This window comes from Zosterops lateralis, assembly GCF_965231275.1.
Source record: "Zosterops lateralis genome assembly, chromosome: 7".
In the NCBI taxonomy this organism is placed as follows: domain Eukaryota; kingdom Metazoa; phylum Chordata; class Aves; order Passeriformes; family Zosteropidae; genus Zosterops; species Zosterops lateralis.
This window is the reverse complement of record NC_139767.1, coordinates 14429952-14453235: the sequence shown is the minus strand read 5'-3', so window position 1 is coordinate 14453235 and position 23284 is coordinate 14429952. Positions and strand designations below refer to the sequence as shown.

General features: G+C 39.0%; 2 protein-coding genes across 10 annotated transcripts in view; one reads left to right on the top strand and one right to left on the bottom strand.

The window, feature by feature from the left end:
* Window positions 1–7126, top strand: part of PPP1R1C (protein phosphatase 1 regulatory inhibitor subunit 1C) — a 48845-nt gene extending 41719 nt beyond the window's left edge. The window contains 1 exon segment of the mRNA XM_083865754.1: window positions 5179–7126. Coding sequence (XP_083721880.1) covers window positions 5179–5267 — 89 coding nt within the window. The 3' untranslated portion in view covers window positions 5268–7126.
* Window positions 7127–7286: 160 nt separating this feature from the next.
* Window positions 7287–23284, bottom strand: part of PDE1A (phosphodiesterase 1A) — a 149064-nt gene continuing 133066 nt past the window's right edge. For 4 of the 9 annotated variants that reach the window (XM_083865745.1, XM_083865750.1, XM_083865752.1 and 1 more), the window contains 6 exons: window positions 20415–20687; window positions 15203–15322; window positions 13337–14890; window positions 11044–11168; window positions 9583–9623; window positions 7308–7701 (listed from right to left, as the gene is read on the bottom strand). In XM_083865745.1, the coding sequence (XP_083721871.1) occupies window positions 15246–15322; window positions 20415–20687 (350 nt within the window). In that variant the 3' untranslated portion in view covers window positions 7308–7701; window positions 9583–9623; window positions 11044–11168; window positions 13337–14890; window positions 15203–15245. The other 5 variants (XM_083865748.1, XM_083865747.1, XM_083865753.1 and 2 more) reach the window with 5 other exon arrangements.

The following is a 23284-nucleotide window of genomic DNA, read 5'->3' as shown; positions in this document are numbered from 1 at the left end:
GATGCATTTACTAAGCTTTGATTTCATAAAGTCTCATAGTCATTTAGGTTGCAGGGAACTCTGAAAAAGTCCATAGTTCAACCTGATGGATAAGGTGGAATTAGCACCAAATTTAACAAGGTTGTTCAACACTTTGTCTAGTTCAGTACTGAAAATCTCCTTGAAGAGACACATCATGTTTTCACTGGGAAATGACACCAGTGCTTAAATACACTCAGTGGAATGATATCCAGTCAGAAAATAGTGTCTTCGAGTTCAGAACCAGACACTTTCATCTTCTGGGTACCTGTCCTTGGTACAGGCAGGCTGCTGTTAGGTGCCCCAAAGTTGCCTCTGATCTGATGTGGCTGCTTGTTCTCCTGTAACTGTAGGGGTCATCCCCATCCATGGAGGAGGCTGCCCTGGAATATCTGCCAGCTTCATTTGGCTCTTCACAAGTGCTATCCATTGCACCAGCTCAGCCAAAGACCTGCGGTGGAGGCTGGATTTAATGACATTAGTTTGCAGGGTTTTTTCTCTAGTTGTCTTTTGTTGCTTGTTTGGGGTTTGTGTTTTCTGTCTGTTTGTTTGTTTTGTTGGCATATTTTAAATCAAAACTTCAATTGGGAAAAAAAAAAAAAGTTTTGAGGAAGACACATCAGAGGAGTCAAAACATATTTAACTGGTAAATGTCAATCCGAATGTACCATTAAAAAGAATAGAACTTTTTTCTGTTTAGTGGTATGAGTATATGATTTTTTAAATTTTTTTTAATAGTCTCATTTTTTGAAGGAAACTAGAAAAGAATTCATTTAGTATTGGCTGAGACATTTTTATTTGGCTGTTCTCCTCTTTGGCCAGGTCTGTTTGCATGATAATTGCAAAGTGATTTGAGTTCTGAAACGCTGAAAATGAACCTGTTTTATTTGTGTCTTTCACTGCTTTCTGCAAATCTGGAAATGTGTTTTTGATAGAGAGAGGATCAGCTCTAAATCATAAAACTAAATAACCCTTCAAACTTTAGGGAATTCAAGCTGCCAACCAGACTTCAACCCTGAGTTTGGTAAATGTCAACACCCTTCCTTGGGCAGTGAAGCAGAGAGAAGGAAGAAGTGTTAAATAGGATGGGGAGCTGCCTTAATTACTTGAATATTTTTAAATTTTTTTCCAGGAGATACTTAATTCAGGAACACTTGGTTATTTCAAATCTTGTGACCCTACTTAGCTTTCTAAGCTGGTGCTTTGGTTAGATGGAGAGAAGCAAAAAGACAGCTGCTGATGAAGCACCAAGGATGCGACATGACTACAAAAATGACAAAAAATTGTCCCATTCTCATTCATAATTTATAAGTATCTAGAATTCTACAAATATTCTTTGAGACAGTGACTTCATCTGAAAAGAACTGACAGTTCAAATTATCTTAGTGTATGGCTGCTCAATCTGGTTTGGAATTCTGGGTTTGTTTACCAACATTAATTGGATTAAATTACCTGCAGTGAAATATAAGCCCTTTGAGAAAAACCAATCCTTGTCCTGCTGGCTTTAGCAGTGTTCAGACACACTTTGTTTTAAAGTAGCATGAGTGTGAACACATTGTGGGTATGAAGTATTTTCAGGGAGTGGTGAGAAGGGGCAGTGTTTGGTCTGGAAGGGGTTTTTTGCTGCCAGACATCGCAGGTGAAGAACAGAGCCCCAGGCAGGGTGTGATGTTGTGGAGCAGGGGCTGGAGCAGGTGCAGAGGGGATTTGGAACCCATGGGGACAGTGGATGGGTGGCACCCTGTAAGCCCCATCCCCAAGAAAGGGCAGAGCAGGGCAAGGCACCCAGTGAGAGAAAAGGAGCAGCATCAGGACACTGCAGGCACAGCACCTCAGGAAACTGCCTACAAATCCATCGCCTGGAAAAAGGGACCTTGATGGGACAGGGTGACTCCAGGGATCAGCATTTGCAGTCCTCCCTATTTGCTACTGATACTGTAGAGTTTGTGCAGTCTATGTGGAATCAGTAACTTGATGTTTCTAACTTGGATGTTCTCTTACACACAATTTCTTCTAAAATATCCTGGCTTTGTTTTGCTTTTTTGCTACAAGTAAAATCTTACAGTCTGTATTTCATGCTCATCTTTATTCCGTGTTCAATCAGTGAGCAGAAATAATCCCCAAACTACAGCATTTTGGTCCTTCTTGGTTACTGGCTGAGAAAGCTGAGGGCATGAGCTGTGTTACTGATACAAGGATTGGAAATATGAGAAGGAAATATCCTTTCTGCTGAATTAGCGTTGCCATAGTTGTGGTTATAAAAATGGTTGAGGTGACTTGAGTAATGGATTTTTATTCAGTCTCTAACAGAATGTAACCTTTCAGCAAACAATTCAGATATTGCTAAGCAAAGATGCTGAACTGATCCAGCAATGCACACTGTGGGTAGAGTCCCACAGACTTCACCTCACTACCTGCTTGTCATATGGTTCATATTGACAAAAGGTAGGGCACACCCTGAATAACCCCACTGGAGCCATGCTGGAGAAACACTGCCCCAGCCTCTTCTCTTGAGCTGTGGCTGAATGTGCTAGTGTGCACATGCACAGCTCCAACATTCTGACCACCCTTGGCAGCCACTGTGGGCTACTGCAAAGTTCTGTGGCTATGATTTTAATCCAAGAGTATGATTGCTGTAATTTAACTAAGTCTTTTTATTACTCCAGGCCATTTTTTGCACTGTAAAGTCTGCAGCTTAGTGCAGGAAATGTATCTTTTCAGGACAGTTACTATCATTTCCTGTCATACATGTTCAGATGTTACTGACAGGAGTTTCATTACCTCTACGTCAATTCACACGAATTTATTCCATTGTATAGATGAGCATCTTATTTCATAATGCCACACCAAGGGTCAGTTCATTCTGACAACCTGATGCTGTGAGTATATCTTGAGGCTTATATATATATGTATATATATATATAAGTACATGAAGTCTTGTGCACTTATTGGTTAGAGAAGGAATTTCCAAGGGACACTGTAGCATAAAATGACTGGCAGAGGTGAAGGCAGGCTGCAGAATGGAGGTTTTAAAAAAATCATTAAATAAGATCAATAGCCACTTCCCATGCAAAAATCAATGGATAATGCTCATAGATGTAATTTCTCTCCATTTCCTACAATTTTCATATTAAATATTGCCATTAAACCACATGACCAAAAGTCTTCACAAAAAACAGTTCCATGGTTTTATCATACCATGTATTACATGCCTTCTTGTCTGTCCATAACTTTCCACTTCTCATCTTTGAAAAGTTCCCTAAAAAAATGATTCACTCTGGCTCCTAGCAATTCCTGTCTGAAGTACTGAGCAGCAGCTGTTAGATGAATACTGTGAATTGTGCAAGAAATGGCCCTGTAAGTGCAGAGGAAACAACAGGAGACAATTTCACCTTAAAAACACAACATAATTTGGAAACAAATGTTCATTAACCTATAGTTAGGTGAAATCATATTTAAAGTGTTTATCTTACTGAAGGGTGTTGCTAAAGAGGAGCTGCTAAGAGCTTGGTAGTAGCTGAGCACCTTTGTGTATCACAGTTCCTTAACTGGAAATGGCTTGATTATTGCAGGGCACACTTACAAGAACTGTAGCTTTGGAGCATTAATGTATTTGCTTGGTTTATGTCAGAACAACAGTTTCCCAGGAGACTGTGTGCTGTCATTTGTGTGGAAGAAAAGAGAGAGAGCAGGCCAAGCCCAGCACACAGTGATGGGCTCCTGTTAGAAGTGGAGCTGGTTGTTGTACAGCCATTGTAAGATACTGTTCTCAGCTATTTGTAACTTTGTGGAACTGCAATAGCTTAAGCTGAGACTCTTGTCAAGTGATATATTTGGAAAAAAATCTATCCTGTATTTTGGACTGATGTGGACATAAACATGTGAGGTGTATGAACTTCCAGATCAAGTGACACTGGGGCCAAGACTCTTGGACTTAGACCATCATCAATTCTTCTCACAGCCAATTAGCAGTAATCTGGATCTTTCCCTCACCCTCAAGGGTGAACTCCTTTTTGAAAACTGTGCCCCTACATGTGCTATGACTTGCAGGGTGCACATTGGGGTGTTGGGTTATCTAGCAGTGATTATATAAAGCAGCTGGGTTGTAATTTCTCCTCATCACAGAGAGGAAGTGATACAAAAGGGAAACATTTTTCCTGACAATTAGAAATGGTTACTAGCACTATGTATGATCTTTAATTAAATCAAAAATATTTTTATGGAATGATAGTAATGGCCCCAGAAAATAGTCTAATTCAGGCTTATATTTTGTTCAAATAATGCAATTTTGATGTATAGTTATGTTCCCACTTTGTTTGTCATAAACTAGAGGACCCTGACACTGACCTTGTGCATTTGCCCTTTAGGTTCTTTGAAAATAACAACTCTTCCTCTCTGGTCTCTCTGTCATCTTTTTGTCTTGGTGTTGCTTCCTTTTCCAGCTTGAATTCTATCACACCAGGCATACCTGAGAAGATGGGATTAGGCCCATTCATTGAAGTCTGCTTCCTTGTACTGAACATGAGATAGGGAAATAAATGTAATTTGATTCAGTTTCATAAAGTCTACTTCACTTGTTGGCTGAAACCAGCCAGCAGTAGGTATTTCATAATTTCCACCAAACCTGAAGTTCCAGACATCCTGTGATAGGTATTTACCCTTTTCATCCAGCCCCACATGGTATTTGGAGGTCAAAAGAGCACATTCTCCATATAAGAAATTGCCAAGTGTCACCACAGCTTTGGTGCCAGCAGTCTCCTCTCTGTCAGGCTCCCTGCCTCAGGACAGCTTTGCAATGGTGTTCAACACAGACTTGACCAAGGCTTACCAAGGGAAAAAGAGAAGCAAATACTGTTCAGAGCCTTTATTCAAGGAAGAGAATATCTCTGTAGTAAATACACCCTAAGACGACTTCACCTAAGAGGTTTGTGAGAAAAGGAGTAAATATGGGCATTGACCTTGCCTTTATTTTGGTTTTCTGTTTCTTTTTTCACAACAACAACAACAACAACAACAACAACAACAACAACAACAACAAAAAAAAAAAAAAAAAAAAAAAAAAAAAAAAAAAAAAAAAAAAAAAACAACAAACAAACACCCACACAAAAAAATCCTGATGCATGTTAAATACAACCTTAACCGTGCCTTCTGTATTTTCAGGGATTAAGCACCTGAAGAGTCAGAGCGACTCAGTGTTTCCAGAAGAAGAAGAAGGAGTTGGCGAGAGGGAAGAGGAGTGGGGCCATTAACCAGCGCAGAGCTGTCCCAGCCCCATCCTGGAGTCACCGAACCGCCCCTCGGCCCCGCTGTGTCCTGCCCTGCCTGCTCCCTGTGACCGGGGGGCTCTGCAGGCACTGCACTCCTGTCCTGTGACCCTTCTTCCCGGAGATCAAACAGTTATTTTAAAGTCATTTTTTTCTTTTATTTTCTATGACTTAGAAATTTTATTCGCGAATGTGTTAGCTCCTTGACGTCAGTACTGCCAGAGCTTAACTACTGCGTGTGAGCTGTATCTAAGGCTTGTTGTAAATAAAAGTGATTTAAAAGGTACAAAATAAATAATACATTAATTTAGACAAGATTGTCTATTGTACAGAGGATTTGTCTTGCTACAGAGAAATGTTCATATAAAATGATCCTTTTGGTTAAAGGCAGTTTTTCCATTGTTGGCAGAGTTACTTGCAGTGATGTGCACAGAAAAAAGGTAACAGCAACCAAAACAATTTCTACACAAGATCGCTGTTATCTGGAGGCATTAGAAAATGTTTCAGTGTGGGAATGAGGAGCACAGGCATGTGCATGGCCTGTGAGCAGGGTCCCAGCCCCAGCTGAGCCATGAGAAGTACCACATCCCCGCTTTGTCACCTCCAGCAAGGACAGGTCACAGCCTTCCTGCCCTGTCCTTGGCTCAGTCTGAGCCACTGAGTGCACAAGTTCACCTTACATCTGAGTCCCAGGGTTTTGGCTAAAGTCAGCATGGTTTGTAGCATCCTTTTCATTTTTTAGACCATGCAAACTCCATGGCATAAAATGGAATAAGGTGGAGAAGGAAAATAATGTTTCTTCAAAGTCATGCTTGATAAATTATTTCGATTTTTCAATCAACGGCAGATTTTTAAATTAATTCACTGTCATTTTGTATTAACTTTTGCCTTTGATACAAAAGTTTTACCCTCAGTTTAACTTTCCACTGCTGGAAGTTTCTTTTAAACAGTTGAGCTAGAAAAGTAAAATTTAAAAAAAAAAAAAAAAAAAAAAAAAAAAAAGGGATATGAAATACAGTAAACACAAAGCCTTTTGTCTATGCCTTGCATGATGATTTCACTCTCAATCTGAGGTCTTCCACAAAGAACCTGCTGAGAACAGGAGCTGTCAATTAGTGTTTTATATATTTGAGAGCCATTTCTTCCCTCCATCTGTATCTCTGTATCTGTCCTCTTTGGTTCCATTTTCTGCAGAAACACTGCAGACAGGATCCATGACTCCAGCTCAGCAAGGGTGTGCAAGATGGACTAAAGAAGGACTCTGCAATTGTACAGAAGCCGCTACAGGGCTCACAGGACTGAGAGCTTTTTATGTCCCAAACAACAAAAAGAAAGAAATGACCCTTCAGAAACTGTTCAAATGGCCCCAAGTCAGGTCTGGAATGGCAGCAAGAAGTGCTGGGCTCTGGTCCCAGCTCTGCCACGACTTTCCTTTCACACAGCACCAGGCTCTTCACAGAATTGCTCGTTGCCACAGTACCCCTAAGCTGTGAATCAGTCACTGGTGTTTAACCTCACACCATCTCTGTGCTGCTAGCTAATAAAGCACTTTGGATATTAATGGTTTTTTGCTGGTTATTAGTACCCACAGGCTGCAGATGAGAACTGTCTAGGACCTGTGAGCATAGACATGATTTATAACAGGACACCAGGACAAGGTATTGAACACTGTGGGATCTCAGCATTTCAAAGGCAACACACAAAGCACCCAACAGGAGCTTGCAGAATTCATCAGCGAATACATTGTTTCAGGTTGACTGGTGGACCTAAGTATAATTACACCTTATAAATAACAGGAAAAAAAACCCCACCCAGATTTAGTTTGAACTGTATTTGACTTTCAGAATGGTATATGCTGTTTATTCTCCAGGTGGAAAATCAGATAATATTTATATAGTTATTAAGAGTCAAGATTTAAAACTCCTTTCTAAAGCATTCTGAAGTATGCTTTGTAAAGCATACTTTCCACTGAAGTCAGAAGAATTTTGCTTGAGAAAGACCATAGGTTTTGGCTGAAACATACCTTCCTTTGGGAAAATATGATGTGTAGCATACAGGAAAGCTTCTATTATCCTATTAATTTAAGGATTTCTTCCTTTTCTTTATTTTTTCTAAGATCACTAAAAATTCTGTTGAAGTCTTCAAGGATTTACCCACAGTCTTCTCATAGCGCCATTATTTCTCCCCAGTAATGCAAACTGAAAAATCACCATTAGTTTTTGCTCTGTTAGTGTTATTTGACCAAAAGTGTCACATCCAGCACTGACTCCAAGGCAGGACTGCAGGAGAGTTTCTATTGCCTGTGCTTGGGTAAGGGCCTCCCATGGTGTCCAGGGTCCAGGCAGTCAGTAAGGAAGGGACTTCCAGTTTATCTGCACTTCCTGTAACATGAAGGGCCATGCTTGTGGTGGTTTTCACTCTTTAAAAAAAAAAAAAAAAAAAAAAAAAAAAAAAAAAAAAAAAGCATTTCTTTTACTCCAGAAGGTAAAGAATTGGGTGGCTCTCTCCAGAGCTGGCTTGGGTAGGCTGTGGTGGTTGGGGAGGGACCCAAGCAGGGCTCCTGCAGGCTGCAGGTCTGCTTTTGTACAGCTGGCACTGTACAACAAAATGTCCTCCTCAGTGTGGGGCTCCCCTACTAATTTCTTTTCTCTTCAGACAAGTTTTTTTTCATGAGGGACCTTATTCCTGCAGAAAATAAGGCATTGTCTGTCTGCTAACCCTGGGGGGACAATGTAAGGGCATATTTAAAACATGCTGTCCCTCAAACTCCCCTTTCTTCCTTTCCTATTGCATCCATGTTAGTGCCCAGGCCCACAGATGTTCTTTTTTCATTCTTTTTATTATTTTTTCTATAGCAGCTCAGTGCAAGAGCAAGCTCCAGAAAGAGCCTCAGTTGTTCTGTTGATTCCTGACATGTGCAATTACATTTAACCTTTTCATGCACAGCATTATACTTGGCAACTGAGTGGATGCTAAATGCCGTCTGCTTTGCCGTAGTCTCTCCTTTATCCTCCGGTGAGGATAGCAGCACTTTGAGCAAATCTCAAGCAAGATATTAGTGCATCCTCTGCTAAACCTCAGGCTGCTTGGTAAGGTGCTCCTAATCTCCAGTTTCATCAAAGTGGGCTGATGGAGTTTATACAAATTCAGTGTCTATATTCTGCTATAATTTTTTTTGTGTTTTTTATTAAATCATCTGGGAGGTTTAGGACAGAAAAATTATTTGGTATTTCTGCTAGGCCATGAACTCTCTTTCAATTTTGTAATGATTCATTTGCCTAGTATATACTGACCCTTAGTGGCAAACCGAGATTTAATTTCATTGCCAAGTTTCTAAATTTTGCTTTTCTCTTTGGCCCAACTGTTCAGAAAATGGCAGGACTATTTGCTGTGCATCAGGATAGTCTATCTTTGTAAATAGCCCACAATGTCTTCAACAGACATTAACGGGCATGCGAAAATAATGATGACAGATGTTATTAGCTCTTCTGAAGGGAGGGCTGTGGGAAGCAGGAGTGTCGAAAGGTTATTCCAAAATCCAAAACAAAAACGCTGGCATTGAGAAGCAATACTCTCCACATAATGAGAAACAAATAAGAACTCAGTATCTGGCACTAACGAACACCTCAAGCTAACTGTGGAATGAGTATTAATTAGGTTTCCAAAATAACATCTTTCTGAAAAGCAGCTGAGGTGTAATATTGCTCCTTATTAATCAAAGCAATGGGACAATGTGAACTCTGCAAAAATTAAATGGTTTGCAGATGGCTGTGTGCATCTTTAATAATGGCAGAAGAACACAAGTTACAGCTTTAAATGCCAGGGACCCTTTCTGCATCTTCTCTTTTTCAGAGAGCGATATTTGCAGTTTTCAAGGCAGTGAGGAAAGTGTGTTGGTTTCTTATTACATTTTCCCTGCAGCATAAATTCTGTTGATGTGCTTCCCTAATCATTCTAATTATACTGCCATATGTTGCTCTCATCTTTCTTTTTCTCTCCTAATGGGACATAGATTCTCTCTTTTGAATATGTCATTTGTTTATTACATTTATCAAGGGTTTTAACATTATATGGGACTTTTAATTGCTTTTTTAAACACTCAGCAGATTGAATATTAAAAACAGACATGAAGGTCAACTATAAATAATATTTAAATTGCTCATGACATTTTTATTCTCTAATTTACTGGAAATATCAAATCTGTAGTCATGCTCCCGTATCTACTATTTACTTGAAACCACACACATGTCCTCCAGAGCTACGCCGGCTACAGTCACAGTTCTGCCCTGCCCCAACCCACCTTGTGTCCAGCAGAATAGGAGTCTTCCCCAGATGGGAATGCTGAAATAAAGATGCATCATGCATTATATTAAAATGGCAAATATGCTGCCCTTAATTCCATTTGTGAACTACTGCTGAACCCCAAACAACAAAGGTGCATGTTCTTTTCTGACAAATAAGAAAAACACGGTTCTCTCTCAAAGCTGAGCAGCCTCAAAGATAAGAAAGCATAATTTCACTAAAAGAACTCAAGATGACCTAAAGTTAAACAGGTGCTTTGTGCAGAGACATTAGACCATCAGAGTACCCTGCACTGCAGAAAACAAAATCTGTAAGCCAGCTGAATAAAGAAAAAGCAAGAGACAACAAATTACTATCCAATTAACAAATTAATTTCTGGTATAATGACACCATCTCTCTTGGCTCTCATGGAAATGCATGATAGGTGAATTTGACCCTTTGGCTCATTGAATTTGGATTGAGATAATCATATCAGGCTTTATACAAATAATTAGCCAATACTTTCATGTAACTTGATGTTTATTCATGGTATAATGATACAAGTCCCATGGCCTTTCTTGCAGGTTCAGGAGTGTTGCACCAGCATTAGGTGCTATGCAGTAGTGAGACAGCTTTAAAACTACAGTCCAAATAAATGTTAAGAAACTTCTGTTCTGCTTAACTGTTCCATCTTAAAGCCAAGATTGTACCTACCATTTTGATTTTTGCCCCCTTACTTAGCTACAACTTTGTTACTTTTGGTTTGTAATAATGACCTATACAGGATGCTGCAAACACGTAAAACTCAACGGCTTTAAAGTTCATATACTATGTAATCTGTGAGAATAGCTGATTTTGTTAAGATATTATCTGTCCAAATTCAGCTAATGTAAAGTTCCCCAACAATTCTCCACTCAAAGGCCATAAGCAAAGGACTTGCCTCAGCACAAAGAAAGTATTTTGCAGCAAAGTTCAGCCCAAATAAGTTCTGTAAGAGATTTTCTTCCCAATTTTCATAAGAGAATTTTTCCATTTATAACTCCATGGTTATGACTTTCTTCTTTGTTCCCAGGGGAAAACTTAGATATTCACAGTTTGATAAAACTTCTGAATGTTTGCCCTGGAACATGGAAAAGGCATCTCCAGAGAGCCATTAAATACTTAAATGACCAGGAAAGTAAAATTATTCCAGTGAAGTAGCCTAAATATTTGCATAATGTTTGACAGAGGACAATTTCTTTTACTCATAGCATTAAATTAATTTCTACTCATTTTTCCACACTGTTTTTCAAGGATGCAATTTTTTAAAAAAATGCTTTAAAAGGGATGCACTCTCCTTTCAGACAAACCTTTGTCTGCTAAACTACTGTACACAGAAATCTCTAATCGGCTGCTGGAGAATGTTAGTCCTACTTACATTTTCCTTTTTCTCATACAATAACTGTATAGTCTGTTCAAAATACATATTTTCTACACTTACCGCTAGTGATCTTGATTTGTTAATTTGAAATTATTTTCATCACAGTAGTGGCTTGTTTGACTTCTGGCATCTCTACAAGAAGGTCCATTGTGCATATAGCTCAGATTGCACCTGGAAAAGAGGAACTGCAAAGAATGTGGTATAAAGTAGTTGTCTTGATTTATTTTTATCATGTACCTAGTTAGAACTTGATACATGTTTGAGCCTATGGGATTCTTTCTGCTTATTTTCAATCCAACTAGAAAGAGGCCCAGTTTAATTCCATTTACACTGAACTTGGATTATAAAATTTTCACCAGGCAATGGAGGTATCTCTCAAAGTCATACTCTTCCTGAAGAATTCTTGCTAACAAGTACAGTCCCACTGGCTCCTTCAACTTCAACTACAGTAAGATTCTTTTTATGTAAAAAATATTTTATTGGTTATATTTTTCTTCATGCAAGGGCTATTTTAGCCATAAAAGCTAAGAAGGCAAGACTTGTTTAAAGAAATTGTTTTCAAATGTGCTCTGAGGATGTGAGTGAGTTTGTGTGCCAAACTGGGACAGTAATGGAAAGATTGTGGAGTCCCAAATGGGTGAAAGGGTTGGAAACGACCATATATGCACTGTCACTTCTCAAAAACAATCATACACAAATCAGCAAAAATGCTCCAGGAAATCAAATTTGTGACTAACACTCAGGAGCTTCACAATCCTTGCCCTCAAATCAGATTTATTTGGGAATATCATAATAGGAAATATGGACAAATACAGCAGAATAAAAACACACAGTTGTAGATTGCCTTCTTGAAAATTAAATAAAAAAAAATACTGGCTAGATCATAACCCATAGCAATTTACATAATATATCTGTCATATATCTCAAGATAAAAGTACAAAATAAAACTCTTGAGGGCTCATTTATAGCTACAGCTCCTCAGTGTGCTCAATGCAGGGTACATGCCCAGAATGCTGTGGGAGAGATGCAGATACAAACACCATTTCTTGGGGCCCCATGCAGTGTTTTGCTAGCGCAGCCTTACAAAGATAAAACTAATATTTAGGGAGAGGCTCTCTCAAGGCGCCTTTCTGCCATATGAACCCAAATCTCATCCAGCCCAAAGCCTTAACCAACATGTGTTTGTTATTATAAGTTGGGTCTATTGGTCTTCTCCATCAAAGAAAATTCCTCCTCATCCAAACAACACACCAAGCTTTGGGTCATGTCCAGGCAAAATCTTGATAAGAATAAAGGAAAGAAGAAAGAAAGAGAATCAGCTCGCATTAACAAAAAAATAAGGACTCTTCTTGTATTTTAGTAACATCTACCACAGTGATAAAATTGGAATACAAATGAGCAAATAGGATTATTTATAGAAAAAATCAGTCTTCTATCCTAATGAATGAGATCTGCAGGCAACGAGCACCTCCTGTGAAACCAGGAGCTCCTTCTAGCTTCTGCAGTGGGAGATCTTGGTGCTCGCCATGACAACAGGACACTGAGAGCCCCACAGGATGCTTCAAGTTCACTGCAGAATCTGTTATATTTTCTGCTTGTATTTCCAGGTGAAATTTTTTGCAGAGTAATAAGTCTCAATGGGATAGAGACACAGAAAAAAACTTTAAGTTCAACTAGGTAAAAGTCTGAAATTGAAAATACAATATAAAGATTAAATTCTGATTGTTTCAGACTTTCAGTTGCAGTGAATCATGTTGAAAAAGTCAGTAGCAAATATCTAACTGGCCTAGTTTTAAAAGATAATAGTTGTCTTCTGTTCTTTTCAAATTTGGTGGGAACTATAGGTGATCTATTATCTAAAATAAGTTTCCAACTTCTCAGATCTTAATCAAAAAGATTTTCCACTGCTACAGCATATGGCAACTTACAATTTAAAAAAGTCTGATATGACCATTAAATTTCTTCTTTTGTCATAAGGACAATAAGAAGCCATAAGATGGTTTACATTTTATTACAAAGGAAGAAAAAAAAAGAGTCCAACATTCCCAAAAAGGATGCAAAGGTGCACGGAGCGGTCCAGGCTACTAATAATTTGCTCAAACACCAGCAGAGAATATATAAATTCTTAACTCTTAGCAAAAAATATTGATTGCCTTATAACATCTATGATACAATTTCATCTGTTAACATTTCATTCGTTAATGGCACTGTACAGAGATTTGTCCATGCTAAATACAAGCCTTGGATCAGATACACAAAACAATTTAAATGTATTTTTTACATCCTATATGCACAAACATTTCTTAAGTTAAAACTATGCATACTACTTATGCATAGCACATATATGGCTTACATATTCAATGACAGGAATTCCACCTTTTGGCATGCCCTTGTCCCAGGACTCAGAGTTTACACTGTTCCCAGCTCAATTTTAACTGCTTTGCTGTCAGAAAAGAGACAGTCAACAGGTATGGACATGTAAGGGTCCTCAGCAAAAGGGGATTGTTTTATGATTCCTTCTTCAATCAGACAAAGCATGCCCCTGTTGAGGGGATGCCTGATGCCTGCGGAGCTCTGGTTGGATCCCTGAAGCAGCAGATGAACAGCACACAGGTTTTTTATCACCCTTTGCACAGAGGAGAGTGCCAATACCCCCATGATTCCCCTTCAGAGCAGACCATGGCTGATTAGAAGGACTTTTTGTTCAGTGAGGTAATAACCACGGGGTCCAAAAAGGAGAACAGGGAGTGGCAGCAAGCCACCTGAGTGCCTACAACCTAAACAGGAGCCTAGAAGTTTCCTGGCAGGTTCCAGCAGAGGGAAATGAGGTTGGCTGCAGTTGTGTAAGACACCTAGACATATCAGGAGGGGTCATGTGCAGCTCGAGGGAAGAAGAGATGAAAATGGATTTTCTTTTTGGGCACAGTTTGGGCTGGAGGGCTCATTCTGAGGCTTCTTGAGAGGTAACTGCCTGTGTGCTGCCGTTTTTGCTGCCCCTCAGAAAGAAACAAGCCCTAGCAAAGACGCTGCAGGATGTATCTTATAACCTTTGCCTTTGAGATAAACCATGACATAAGGCCTCAGTGTCACCTTCCACTTCTCTGAGAGGCAACACAACATTTTGCTGAAGTGAAGTAATTTTCATGTATTTCTGTTGCTGTTTCTTCCACCCTACAAAACAATAAGTACCAGCTTCATGGTAGGGCTGACACCAGTGCTGATGTCTTTCAAAATATTACAGGATTCACAATGTTTTCATCGCTAACACCAGATGCTATTCAATTAATTTGAAAGAGATATTTCAAATACTTTCAAATTTGTTCAACACCAGTTCTGTCCATATGGCAGCCACTGCAGTGGAGATGAATCTTCATTCACACAGGCTGCTCAGCGTAATTTTACAACTTCCCTGTACAGTCTACAGACATTTATTTCCAGATATTTTAAGGAAGATAACAAGTAGGACTTTTATGGTGCATGCAGCATGATTGCATGAACGAGTATCTAGAAACACATTTCATTTTGATTTTCCATTTTCATTGGACACCAGCAGCAGTGACACGTAACAGCAATCCCAGGCAGATGACAAACATCTTGTTTTCACATGTCTCGTGATTAACTGGAAATGTCTGGTACCAGTGATGCAACAAAGCAAGGTCCAACTTTGGCTGAAAAAAATTATTTTGGCTAGTTTAAGAAAGCAGAATAGAAGAGGAAAAAGCAACACATAAACAATTGAAATCTTGCAAGTTTTTAGGTGCCGTGAGTTACCAGCTCAGGGTTTTACATTTTACATTTTTGAAGATTTTGTTCAATCACTCTTCACAGAAATAGGATGATCCAAGAACAAGTTGACAGATAACAGCCTCTGAGATCATGAGATAGGAACAGCTAGAGTTCTTTTCTCCTGAAACAGAGGTCAAATGAAAATTCATAAACAAGAGATTTTTGATACTACTACTTCCAATATTCCATATACTTGAATTGAGGGTGATTTGTCACATGATCATTTAGCCTGACACTAAGGATTCAGAGATTTAAAAGTACTTTATATTGAATTTTTTTAAGGTGACATTGAAAGTGGGGTATTCTGTGTCCCCATTTCAAAATTCTCTAACATAAGCACAACTGGGATGGAACAAAGAGGTTAAGAATAGCACTAAGGGAGCCTTTATGGTATAAAACACTTCCCATTAAAAGAAAGAAATTAGCAAATTACCTGTCCTGCCTGAAACGTCAGAAGCTTTTAAGAAATAGCAAATCTAGTTCTGCACCAGTGCTTCTGTCTGCTCCGTGGCTTTTACAATGTCTTCTGACTTCTTACAGTGTTTAGGCTCACCTGGAAGATAAACAAATGTGACTGGGAACCCGAGTGAGGAAGTTAAACAAGTCAAGTGAATCTGCACAGCCACAGACAGACACGTAGAATCTAGTTCCTCAAGATACTTTAAGGTTAAAATGAGGTTTCAGTCACTGCTTTCTTTAATTGTTTTCTCACCAGTGTAAGCATCAGCTTGAATTAAATAATCATTATGGTTTATCCACAAGGCAAAAGATAGAATGAAAGAAATAGATCACAGCAAGAAACAAAATTATGAAGACTTTTACATGTGTGTTAATAAAGTGGGTTTGGGTTCGGTTCTTTGTTTTTTTCTTCCAGCTTACTCTAAGTCAAAATTCACCCTCTGCTAAGTGCCGCTTAAATTCTCTTTACTGTAGGCTTTCAAATCAGTCTAAGCTTCTCCCAGATAATGAAAGATGCCACTGTCAAGTTCTAAGAATTCAATTAACTCAATCGGATAGGAGCAATGACACAGAGTAGCACAAACAGCTTTCAAACTAAGCAATACAACATAAATCTCAAATAGACAGTCACAGAATTAAACTGTTGCTTAAACTATTCCTTCAGTTGCTTCAAAGCATGAAGCATGAGTACAGATGGGGAATTTATATACTGAGATGGTAGGTAGGGTACAATGTAGCAAACTCACAGTGTTATTTACTAACTACACATAGCAACTTATCAGTTTCATCCACTTGATCGAGGGATCTCACCAGTAAGAACACTGAATGTCAAAAATGATAAAAAGGAAAAGGACAGAAGTCTCAAACGTGGAAAAGATGATGTGGGAGAAGCTTAAAAGTTATAAAAATAGAGACAGTAATATTTTTGAAGGCCAGAAAACAAAGGTAGAAGTAGCTGAAAGGGAAAGCAAATGATGCGTGATCTGAAACGAAAATTGAAAGATGATGGTGAGTTGAAGAAGAGGCTGACAGTTTAGAAAAGAGAATAGGAAGAGAGGAAAGAAAACTCAAGAGAACAAGCATAAAAAAGAAGAAAATTAATACCTATGAATCTGCCATGGCTTCACTGTAAACAAATAAGAATTGCTACTGATTTCACCCTTGTTTAACTACCTCAAATGGTGCAGAGTGTGTGCTGCCCACTCTGTAATGCAGCCACAAACAGATGGTCCATATTCCCACAAGCACCATCCTACACCACCCCTTATTTTATGTAAATTTAGTGTAGGTAGAATACAGACAACCAATACTTCAAAAGCTTTTAAAGTCTCAAAATTGGAATAAAATTGATTAGAACAAGAACATCTACAGATTTTTCAGCCTGTGGCTCTTTATGGAGGGATTTAGCAAAACTTTATTCTCATTATTATCCATAAAAACAAAAAAGGGAAGGTGGGAAGAAGTATGAAAGTAAAAGCTATTTATCTAAATATTTAGATTTTACACTAGACACTTGACTTTGTGGAAGCATTAATACTCAGCACAGAATATGCAAAGTTTAAAGTGACCTACAGAGATCATCACATTCAGCTCCTGGCCTTGCTCAGCACCATTGCCAAGAATCACACCATGTGCCTGAAAGCTTTATCCAGATGTTTCTTGAACTCTCTTAGGCTTAGTGCTGTGACTACTTCCCTGGGCACACTGTTCTGGTGCCCAAACGCCCTCTGGGTGAAGAACCCTTTTTCTAATATCTGACCTAAATTTCCCCAACACAATTTCAGGCCACTCCCTTTAGTCCTGCCACTGGTCACCACAGAGAAGAGACTGGTGCCTGACTGTCCTCTTCCCCTCATGATGAAGTTGTAACTGCACTGAGATCTCCCCTTAGTCTCCTCTTCTGTAGGCTGAACAGATCAAATTACCTCAGCTGCTCCTCCTACAGCTTCTGCTCCAGACCCTTCCCATCCTGTGGCCTCCTCTGGATGGTCTCTAATAACTTACTATCTTTCTTATATTGTGGTATAAATTTCAAAAAAGTAAACCTTAACTTCTAAGACATATATAGCCTTTTGTTTGTGCATCAAGTTTTTAATGTGATAAAAAGAATGTGGTTGCTAATGGCTGTTACCTCACAAACCCTGTCTTTTTCATAAACACACTATTGTTTTTTAATCTAACCTTCCCTCCATCCTTATCCCACGCACAAGCATGGCTGCCTTCCCTTAGTCCCAGGATTGTAGTCCACCCAAGGAGCACAAGGGAGCAGGCAGCACAGCAATCCTCTGTGGGTTCCACAGACACTGAGCTCCATGAGATCCACGGGGCCACCACAGCTCTGCGTGGTCACCAAGCACTTGCATGGCATGGATGATCAATCCCCTGATGCCACCTGCAGCACCATCAAACTGGCATGTGGTTGGTGTGGATCTGCCCACTGCTGGTTAACCTGGTTGTTCTCCAGAGGCTCCCACTGATGGCTGGTGACGTTGAATGCGCTGCACACTCGATGGGACTGGGCAGTCCTCTGCTGTCATATAGAGTGAAGCTACTGGAAATCAGTTGTATCACAGATTTATTATCTCCCTTGCATTTTGTTATTAAGGATTAATGTGGCTATCATTACAAGTGAGAAGTTAAGTTTGCCAATTAGCATTTATAAATCATTGAAATGTGGAGTCATTTAATTAAATATAAGCAGTTTTTAAAATTAATGTTCTAATTAATAAATCACTCAGGAGAAAAGGAAAATCACCACTTAAAAAAATCACCTTATAATAGTTTCATTTAATCTTGTACCATTCAATTAAATGACATGATGGAAAGGAAAAAAGGTATTGTGGAGAAAAACAACATTCAGTCACAACTGCAGCGGTTGTAACAGTGATCCTCCACTCTTCCCTTTGCACCAACCTGGACCCAGGGCAGAGCTACTCCTGTTGCTAAAATGTGATGGTCTACAAGAATAACACCTAGAAAGAAATGTGAGATAAGGAGCGGAAAACAGCCCCTTTTTAATTTTTTAATGGGGAACCCCCTCATCATAGCACATCCAAACATTCATTCACAGTTTCCAAGAATGCACACACATAATCTTCCTGTGTTCCCCAACTGTTATAACTGAATTACAGAAAACTTAAGTGGATTTTCTGCTTTTTATAAAAGACAGAGCAATAACAGCTAACATATGAAATTTCAACCTGAATAACCACGTTGCTTTTCTTTTTCGTTTCTATCTCACCCTCCCAGCCCTAGCAGCTGCAGGTGCTCACTCCTCCACCCTGGGCATCAGCAAGCACTCTGGACATCCCCTTAGCCTTCTACCCCCCTATCCTCAGTACAGAAACTGCACAAGTAGAGAAGTCTTCTAAGAAGTATAGAGAGTGCTAATCATGTCCTGATTGATGTATGGTGCATCTTAGAATACTCAAATAAGTCTAATTTGTGAAACAGGATAAAAATGTAAGGTATGTGTTTGCTACAGTCTGCTTGCTTGAAGCAGCATTCTATTGAAAATATATGACCTTGGTTATAAGAGTCCTGTCTGGATCCACTGAACATCAATAGAGGTGCAAAAACACTATTAAAAACCTAATGGCTTCTTGCCCATTTAATAAATTTTGCAGTTTGAAGTTTCAAAGTACAATGCACTCTCTAAAAATTTTCCTGCCTTAGAAAACAAATTATATTAGCATTTTATAAGATAAGAAATCTCTGTTCTCATTGGAGGGGTGGAATGTAAAGATTGACAAGGCAACAGAGTGAACTAACTGAGCATGCTGAGTTGTATCTGATCTCTCAAACATCATTTTTGTTGGTCAGCCATCTAAGGACCCACAAGTACAGCTACACCTTCTGCCAAGTCTGAAAGATAAAAGATGCAGATTTTCCTACTGCATTCCTCATCCAGGAGATGGGGAACTTCTCTAAGGCACTTAAAATTTAAGTTGAGCTTTAATGCAAACCTGGTGTAAAAAATACATGTAAAAAGATAAAATGTCAGTTATTAGACAACTTCAAATGCTGTGAAAATAATTTTAGTGTAAATATTTTGATTTAGGGCCCTAAATTAACCATCTGTTAATTCTGAGGGAAAAAACCTGTCAACAATAAAAGCATGGAGCTGTGGAATGTGGAAATCTAGAGTAAGTGGGAGTTCTCCATAAAAAGGCTTTTTGAGAAATATGCCAAGTCATATACTCATGTCTAAGCTAAGCATTATAAGCACTTACTTCAATATTGCTGCTCAGACAATGCCATACTTCTGGCACAATATTGCAAGGCTTACTGTCATTAAAGCATTAATGAGTTTCGCATTTTAAATAAAAGTGAGGAAAAGCATGTCATTATATCCTTGATTATTCTTATTACCCGAACACCTCAAAGCTTAGTCTAACTATCAGCAAACTCAGAAAATCAAATGAAGATTCACAGTGTCTTCCTCTTCCTTTGATAACATCTATTCCTCGTTGCTTGGGCATGTTGCCCTTGATACTGTGTTGCAATTCCCAGATAGTAGATGTGGTCATCTTGTGATAAAATACTCACACTCTGAAAACACATTCTGACATTTTAGCAATTTTCTGGCTGCTCCACTTGTCTAGCAGCTACAGTCAAAAGACCGCTCTTCCTGATTAAGAGAATGACACAGTCCCATGACAGTTGGCAAATTCCATCTACTTAAGTTTAACTCTTACATTCACAATATGTTTGGTACAAAGGATGTGGTTTACAAAATAACAATCATCTTAGGTGCCCAAACTAAGGGGAAAAAATACTAATAGCATAATTACTTATTCAAAAAGAAAATGTTAGATAGCTCTGTTTTGAAAGTTTGCATTATTCTCCAGTAAAAAATGGCTATTTATTTGTAAATATATCTTTAAATGATTCCAAAACCATTCTTCAAATTCAACGAAAATATATTCTCTAAAAAATTTTCTAGTAGATCCCAAATAGCTGATATCAAGAAGCTGGTATTTGTTGATATGCTTCTATTTGATGTTTTAGAATACTACCACTTCTACACAGGCCTGAAGGAACTGTTCTATGCTGGTGGTTTGTACAATGCCTTATTTCAGTATTTTGCATTGCCTTTAATGTTTGACAGGGAGATACCAGACACTGCTGCTGCAACTTCACCCTGGACAGCTTCATTAGACTGGTGCTCTGTGATGAAGCATTACCATTCAGTGGGTCTGTATTCTGTGACTCTTGCTGGGCATCGCTGAGATCTTTCTGGTTCGGATCAGAGTTAGTGCATTTTTCTGAGCTGGATTCATCACTCAGAGGAGTGTCGAAAGAGACTACTTGTAGGACGATGGATCTGGGAGGACAGCTTGTACCATCACTTCCCTGACTACTCTCTTTTTGTGTCTTTGTTGCCTCTTGCTGTAACTGTGCATCTGTGGAATTTCTGCTTTGGTCTTTTTCCTGTTCACCAACATTTTTCACAAGTTCTACAAAGAGGGAACAAAATAGGTGAATTAGATAAGAAGGACATGCCACAATTTTTTGATTTCAGAGTAGTGACAGATAGAGCTGCACACAGTGAAAATCAGTTTCTGCTAGAGGCCATGCCCGCTGTGTTTAATATGGGTCAGATTCTGATCCTGATTGCACGACTGCAGCAGAACCATAGTGGTCCTCTTTCTGGTTTGATGTCTAATATGTACCTCTTTTTTGGGCATAATACTGAACAAAGAGCAGCATCAGACAACAGTAACCTGAAGGATGGGACCAGGAGGACCTCTTGCTGCAGGCATGTCCCTCTGCAGTGGCGTTTACCAACAGAGGACTAGGAGGAGCAGAGCTCATCATTTCTGCAGGAGACAGAGGGCACAGAGGGGAATGCCTTGCTGGGGATGGGGCAGGCATCAGAATTGAGGGGAAGCCCTGAAGGAAATTGGCCTATCAACCTGGAAGAGTCCAAACCATCAAGTTTGGAACAAGCTGGAACAAGCTATAGAGGGTTATGCATGTGCTGTACAGTACTGCTGCCTTTTTGGCTAATGGCACATCTAGAACAGGAAGGAATGGATATGGGGGGAACTGTGCTTCAGGGGACAGCAGCAATAGGAAAAAATAATGTTTGTGGGAGGCTCTACTCCTTGCTCTATTGCAGAGACTTGGAGAACAGTACAAATGAAATGTCCCAGAGTAAAAGGAGAAAAAACAGAACAGCACAGAGAGGTGGCTCCAGAAAAAAACTAGATGAAAAAGAAACAGATAATGGAAAACTTGTGATGGTAGGTGAAGAGTCCAACAAAAAATAAATGTAGTGTCTTCATGAATGGCCTATTTTCCTGCTACTATAATCTGTATTTCATAAATTTACATTTTAGAATCTGTACACTAGTATAGAAGATACCAAATACTGTCAATTTAAAAAGTTAAAGCATTGCAGTTTGAACAATATGGGTATAAAACAGCTGCATGATCTTGCATAAAATTTCTAATTTGGATGGTAGAAATTATTAACCAAGGACTCAGATCCTTATTGAGTTCAATCGGCAGCTCCCAGAAACTCTGACTGTGAGCGACCATTGCAAATCCAGGCCACAAGTGATTGCACATGGCAACCAAAAGATAACCCAGACTGTAAGCACATCTCTATCACTGTCAGCATTTGGCACCCCTTCACTTTTCTAAATCCAGAGAAAAGTTCTACCTGAAGTAAAATTTGGTTTATGAAATGGGATGGAAGGGAACACCGTCAAAGCTGAATTGATGTGCAGAAGCATGTAATGGTTAATTTCCTTCTTCTGTCATTAATACTTTCTAGTATATTTTTTTTAAATCAGGAACTCTAACATTTGAACAATTTTTAAATAGTTAAACCACTTTCCCCAAACTTTAGAGTCCTGCTTAGTTTGAATTCCAAATCTCCTGAAATTTGTATGGGTAGCCTTTTTCTACAGACTTCAATGTAGCTCTTACAAAGAAGAGGTTGGGCTAAAGCCATTGAGAAATATGTATATGGAACCTGATGTACGTTCAATCTAGAGACATTATTTAAAGCATCTGTCACTCATGATACAACCTTCCTACATAAGGCTTTTTTTCCTAAGAAAAACATGCCATATTCACCTCCAAATGGCAGAACTGCAGCATTTTTCCTTAGCTTTGTAAAAAAAGGAAATTCAAAGATAAAATATTTCACATGCTGTTCAGATACCTCAGTAAGTAAGCTGAATTATGAACACACATAAAACTGTAATATTAATGTAGCTCATGCTGGTGAGATTTTTAACCAAAAAAGCTAGTAAGAAGAGAGTGTTTTTCTCACGGAATGTTGTTTTAGGACTATTCTAGCCAGAATTCAGGTATGTCTTGGCGAAACTGGATAGCTGACCATTTTATTCACATATTAGAAAGCTCAGAATATTCATACATGCAAAATCCACTATTATTTTTTGTTCATAAAGCTGAATATCCAATGCAAAATTGTTTTCATTCACTCCCTAGCAAACTTAAACTGGCAAACGAAGATTAAGACTTTAATCGTAACAACTCTGATGACCTGTTCTTGACTTATGCCATGATGATCTCCAATTTCTATGATGCGCTTGAGATGATTTCAAATTCGTATGTTTAAGGATACCTAAACCAGAGCCAAACTTGGGACTAACTGATGGATGGAGCCTTGAAATGAAGTATCTCTGCACCAAGATACACTTGGTAACATGCCAGATAAAAGTTATGCCTTTTGCATTTAAACTGGTGTGAAACTACAGGACCACCACCAAGAGTGTCTGGTGGGAGTGACAGGGACTGAGAAGCCTCAAGTACAAAATCCTCTGTGGTGATGTCACAAGTGTCATTAAGACCCCCTTCTGTTTTCTTAGTATTAATTCTCTCACCTGCTGGATGTCTGACTCTGACTTGCTATGCTCCACTCAGCTTTAATCCACTGCCAGCAAGATGAAAAATACTGGGTTCTCATGGTTCTATTCCACAAGTCAGCCACTTGTGGAATATGCTAAATGTGCTGGAAAAATACAGATTTCTGCTTTCTATAACAGCTAATATTTGTACTCTATATTACATAGGACCT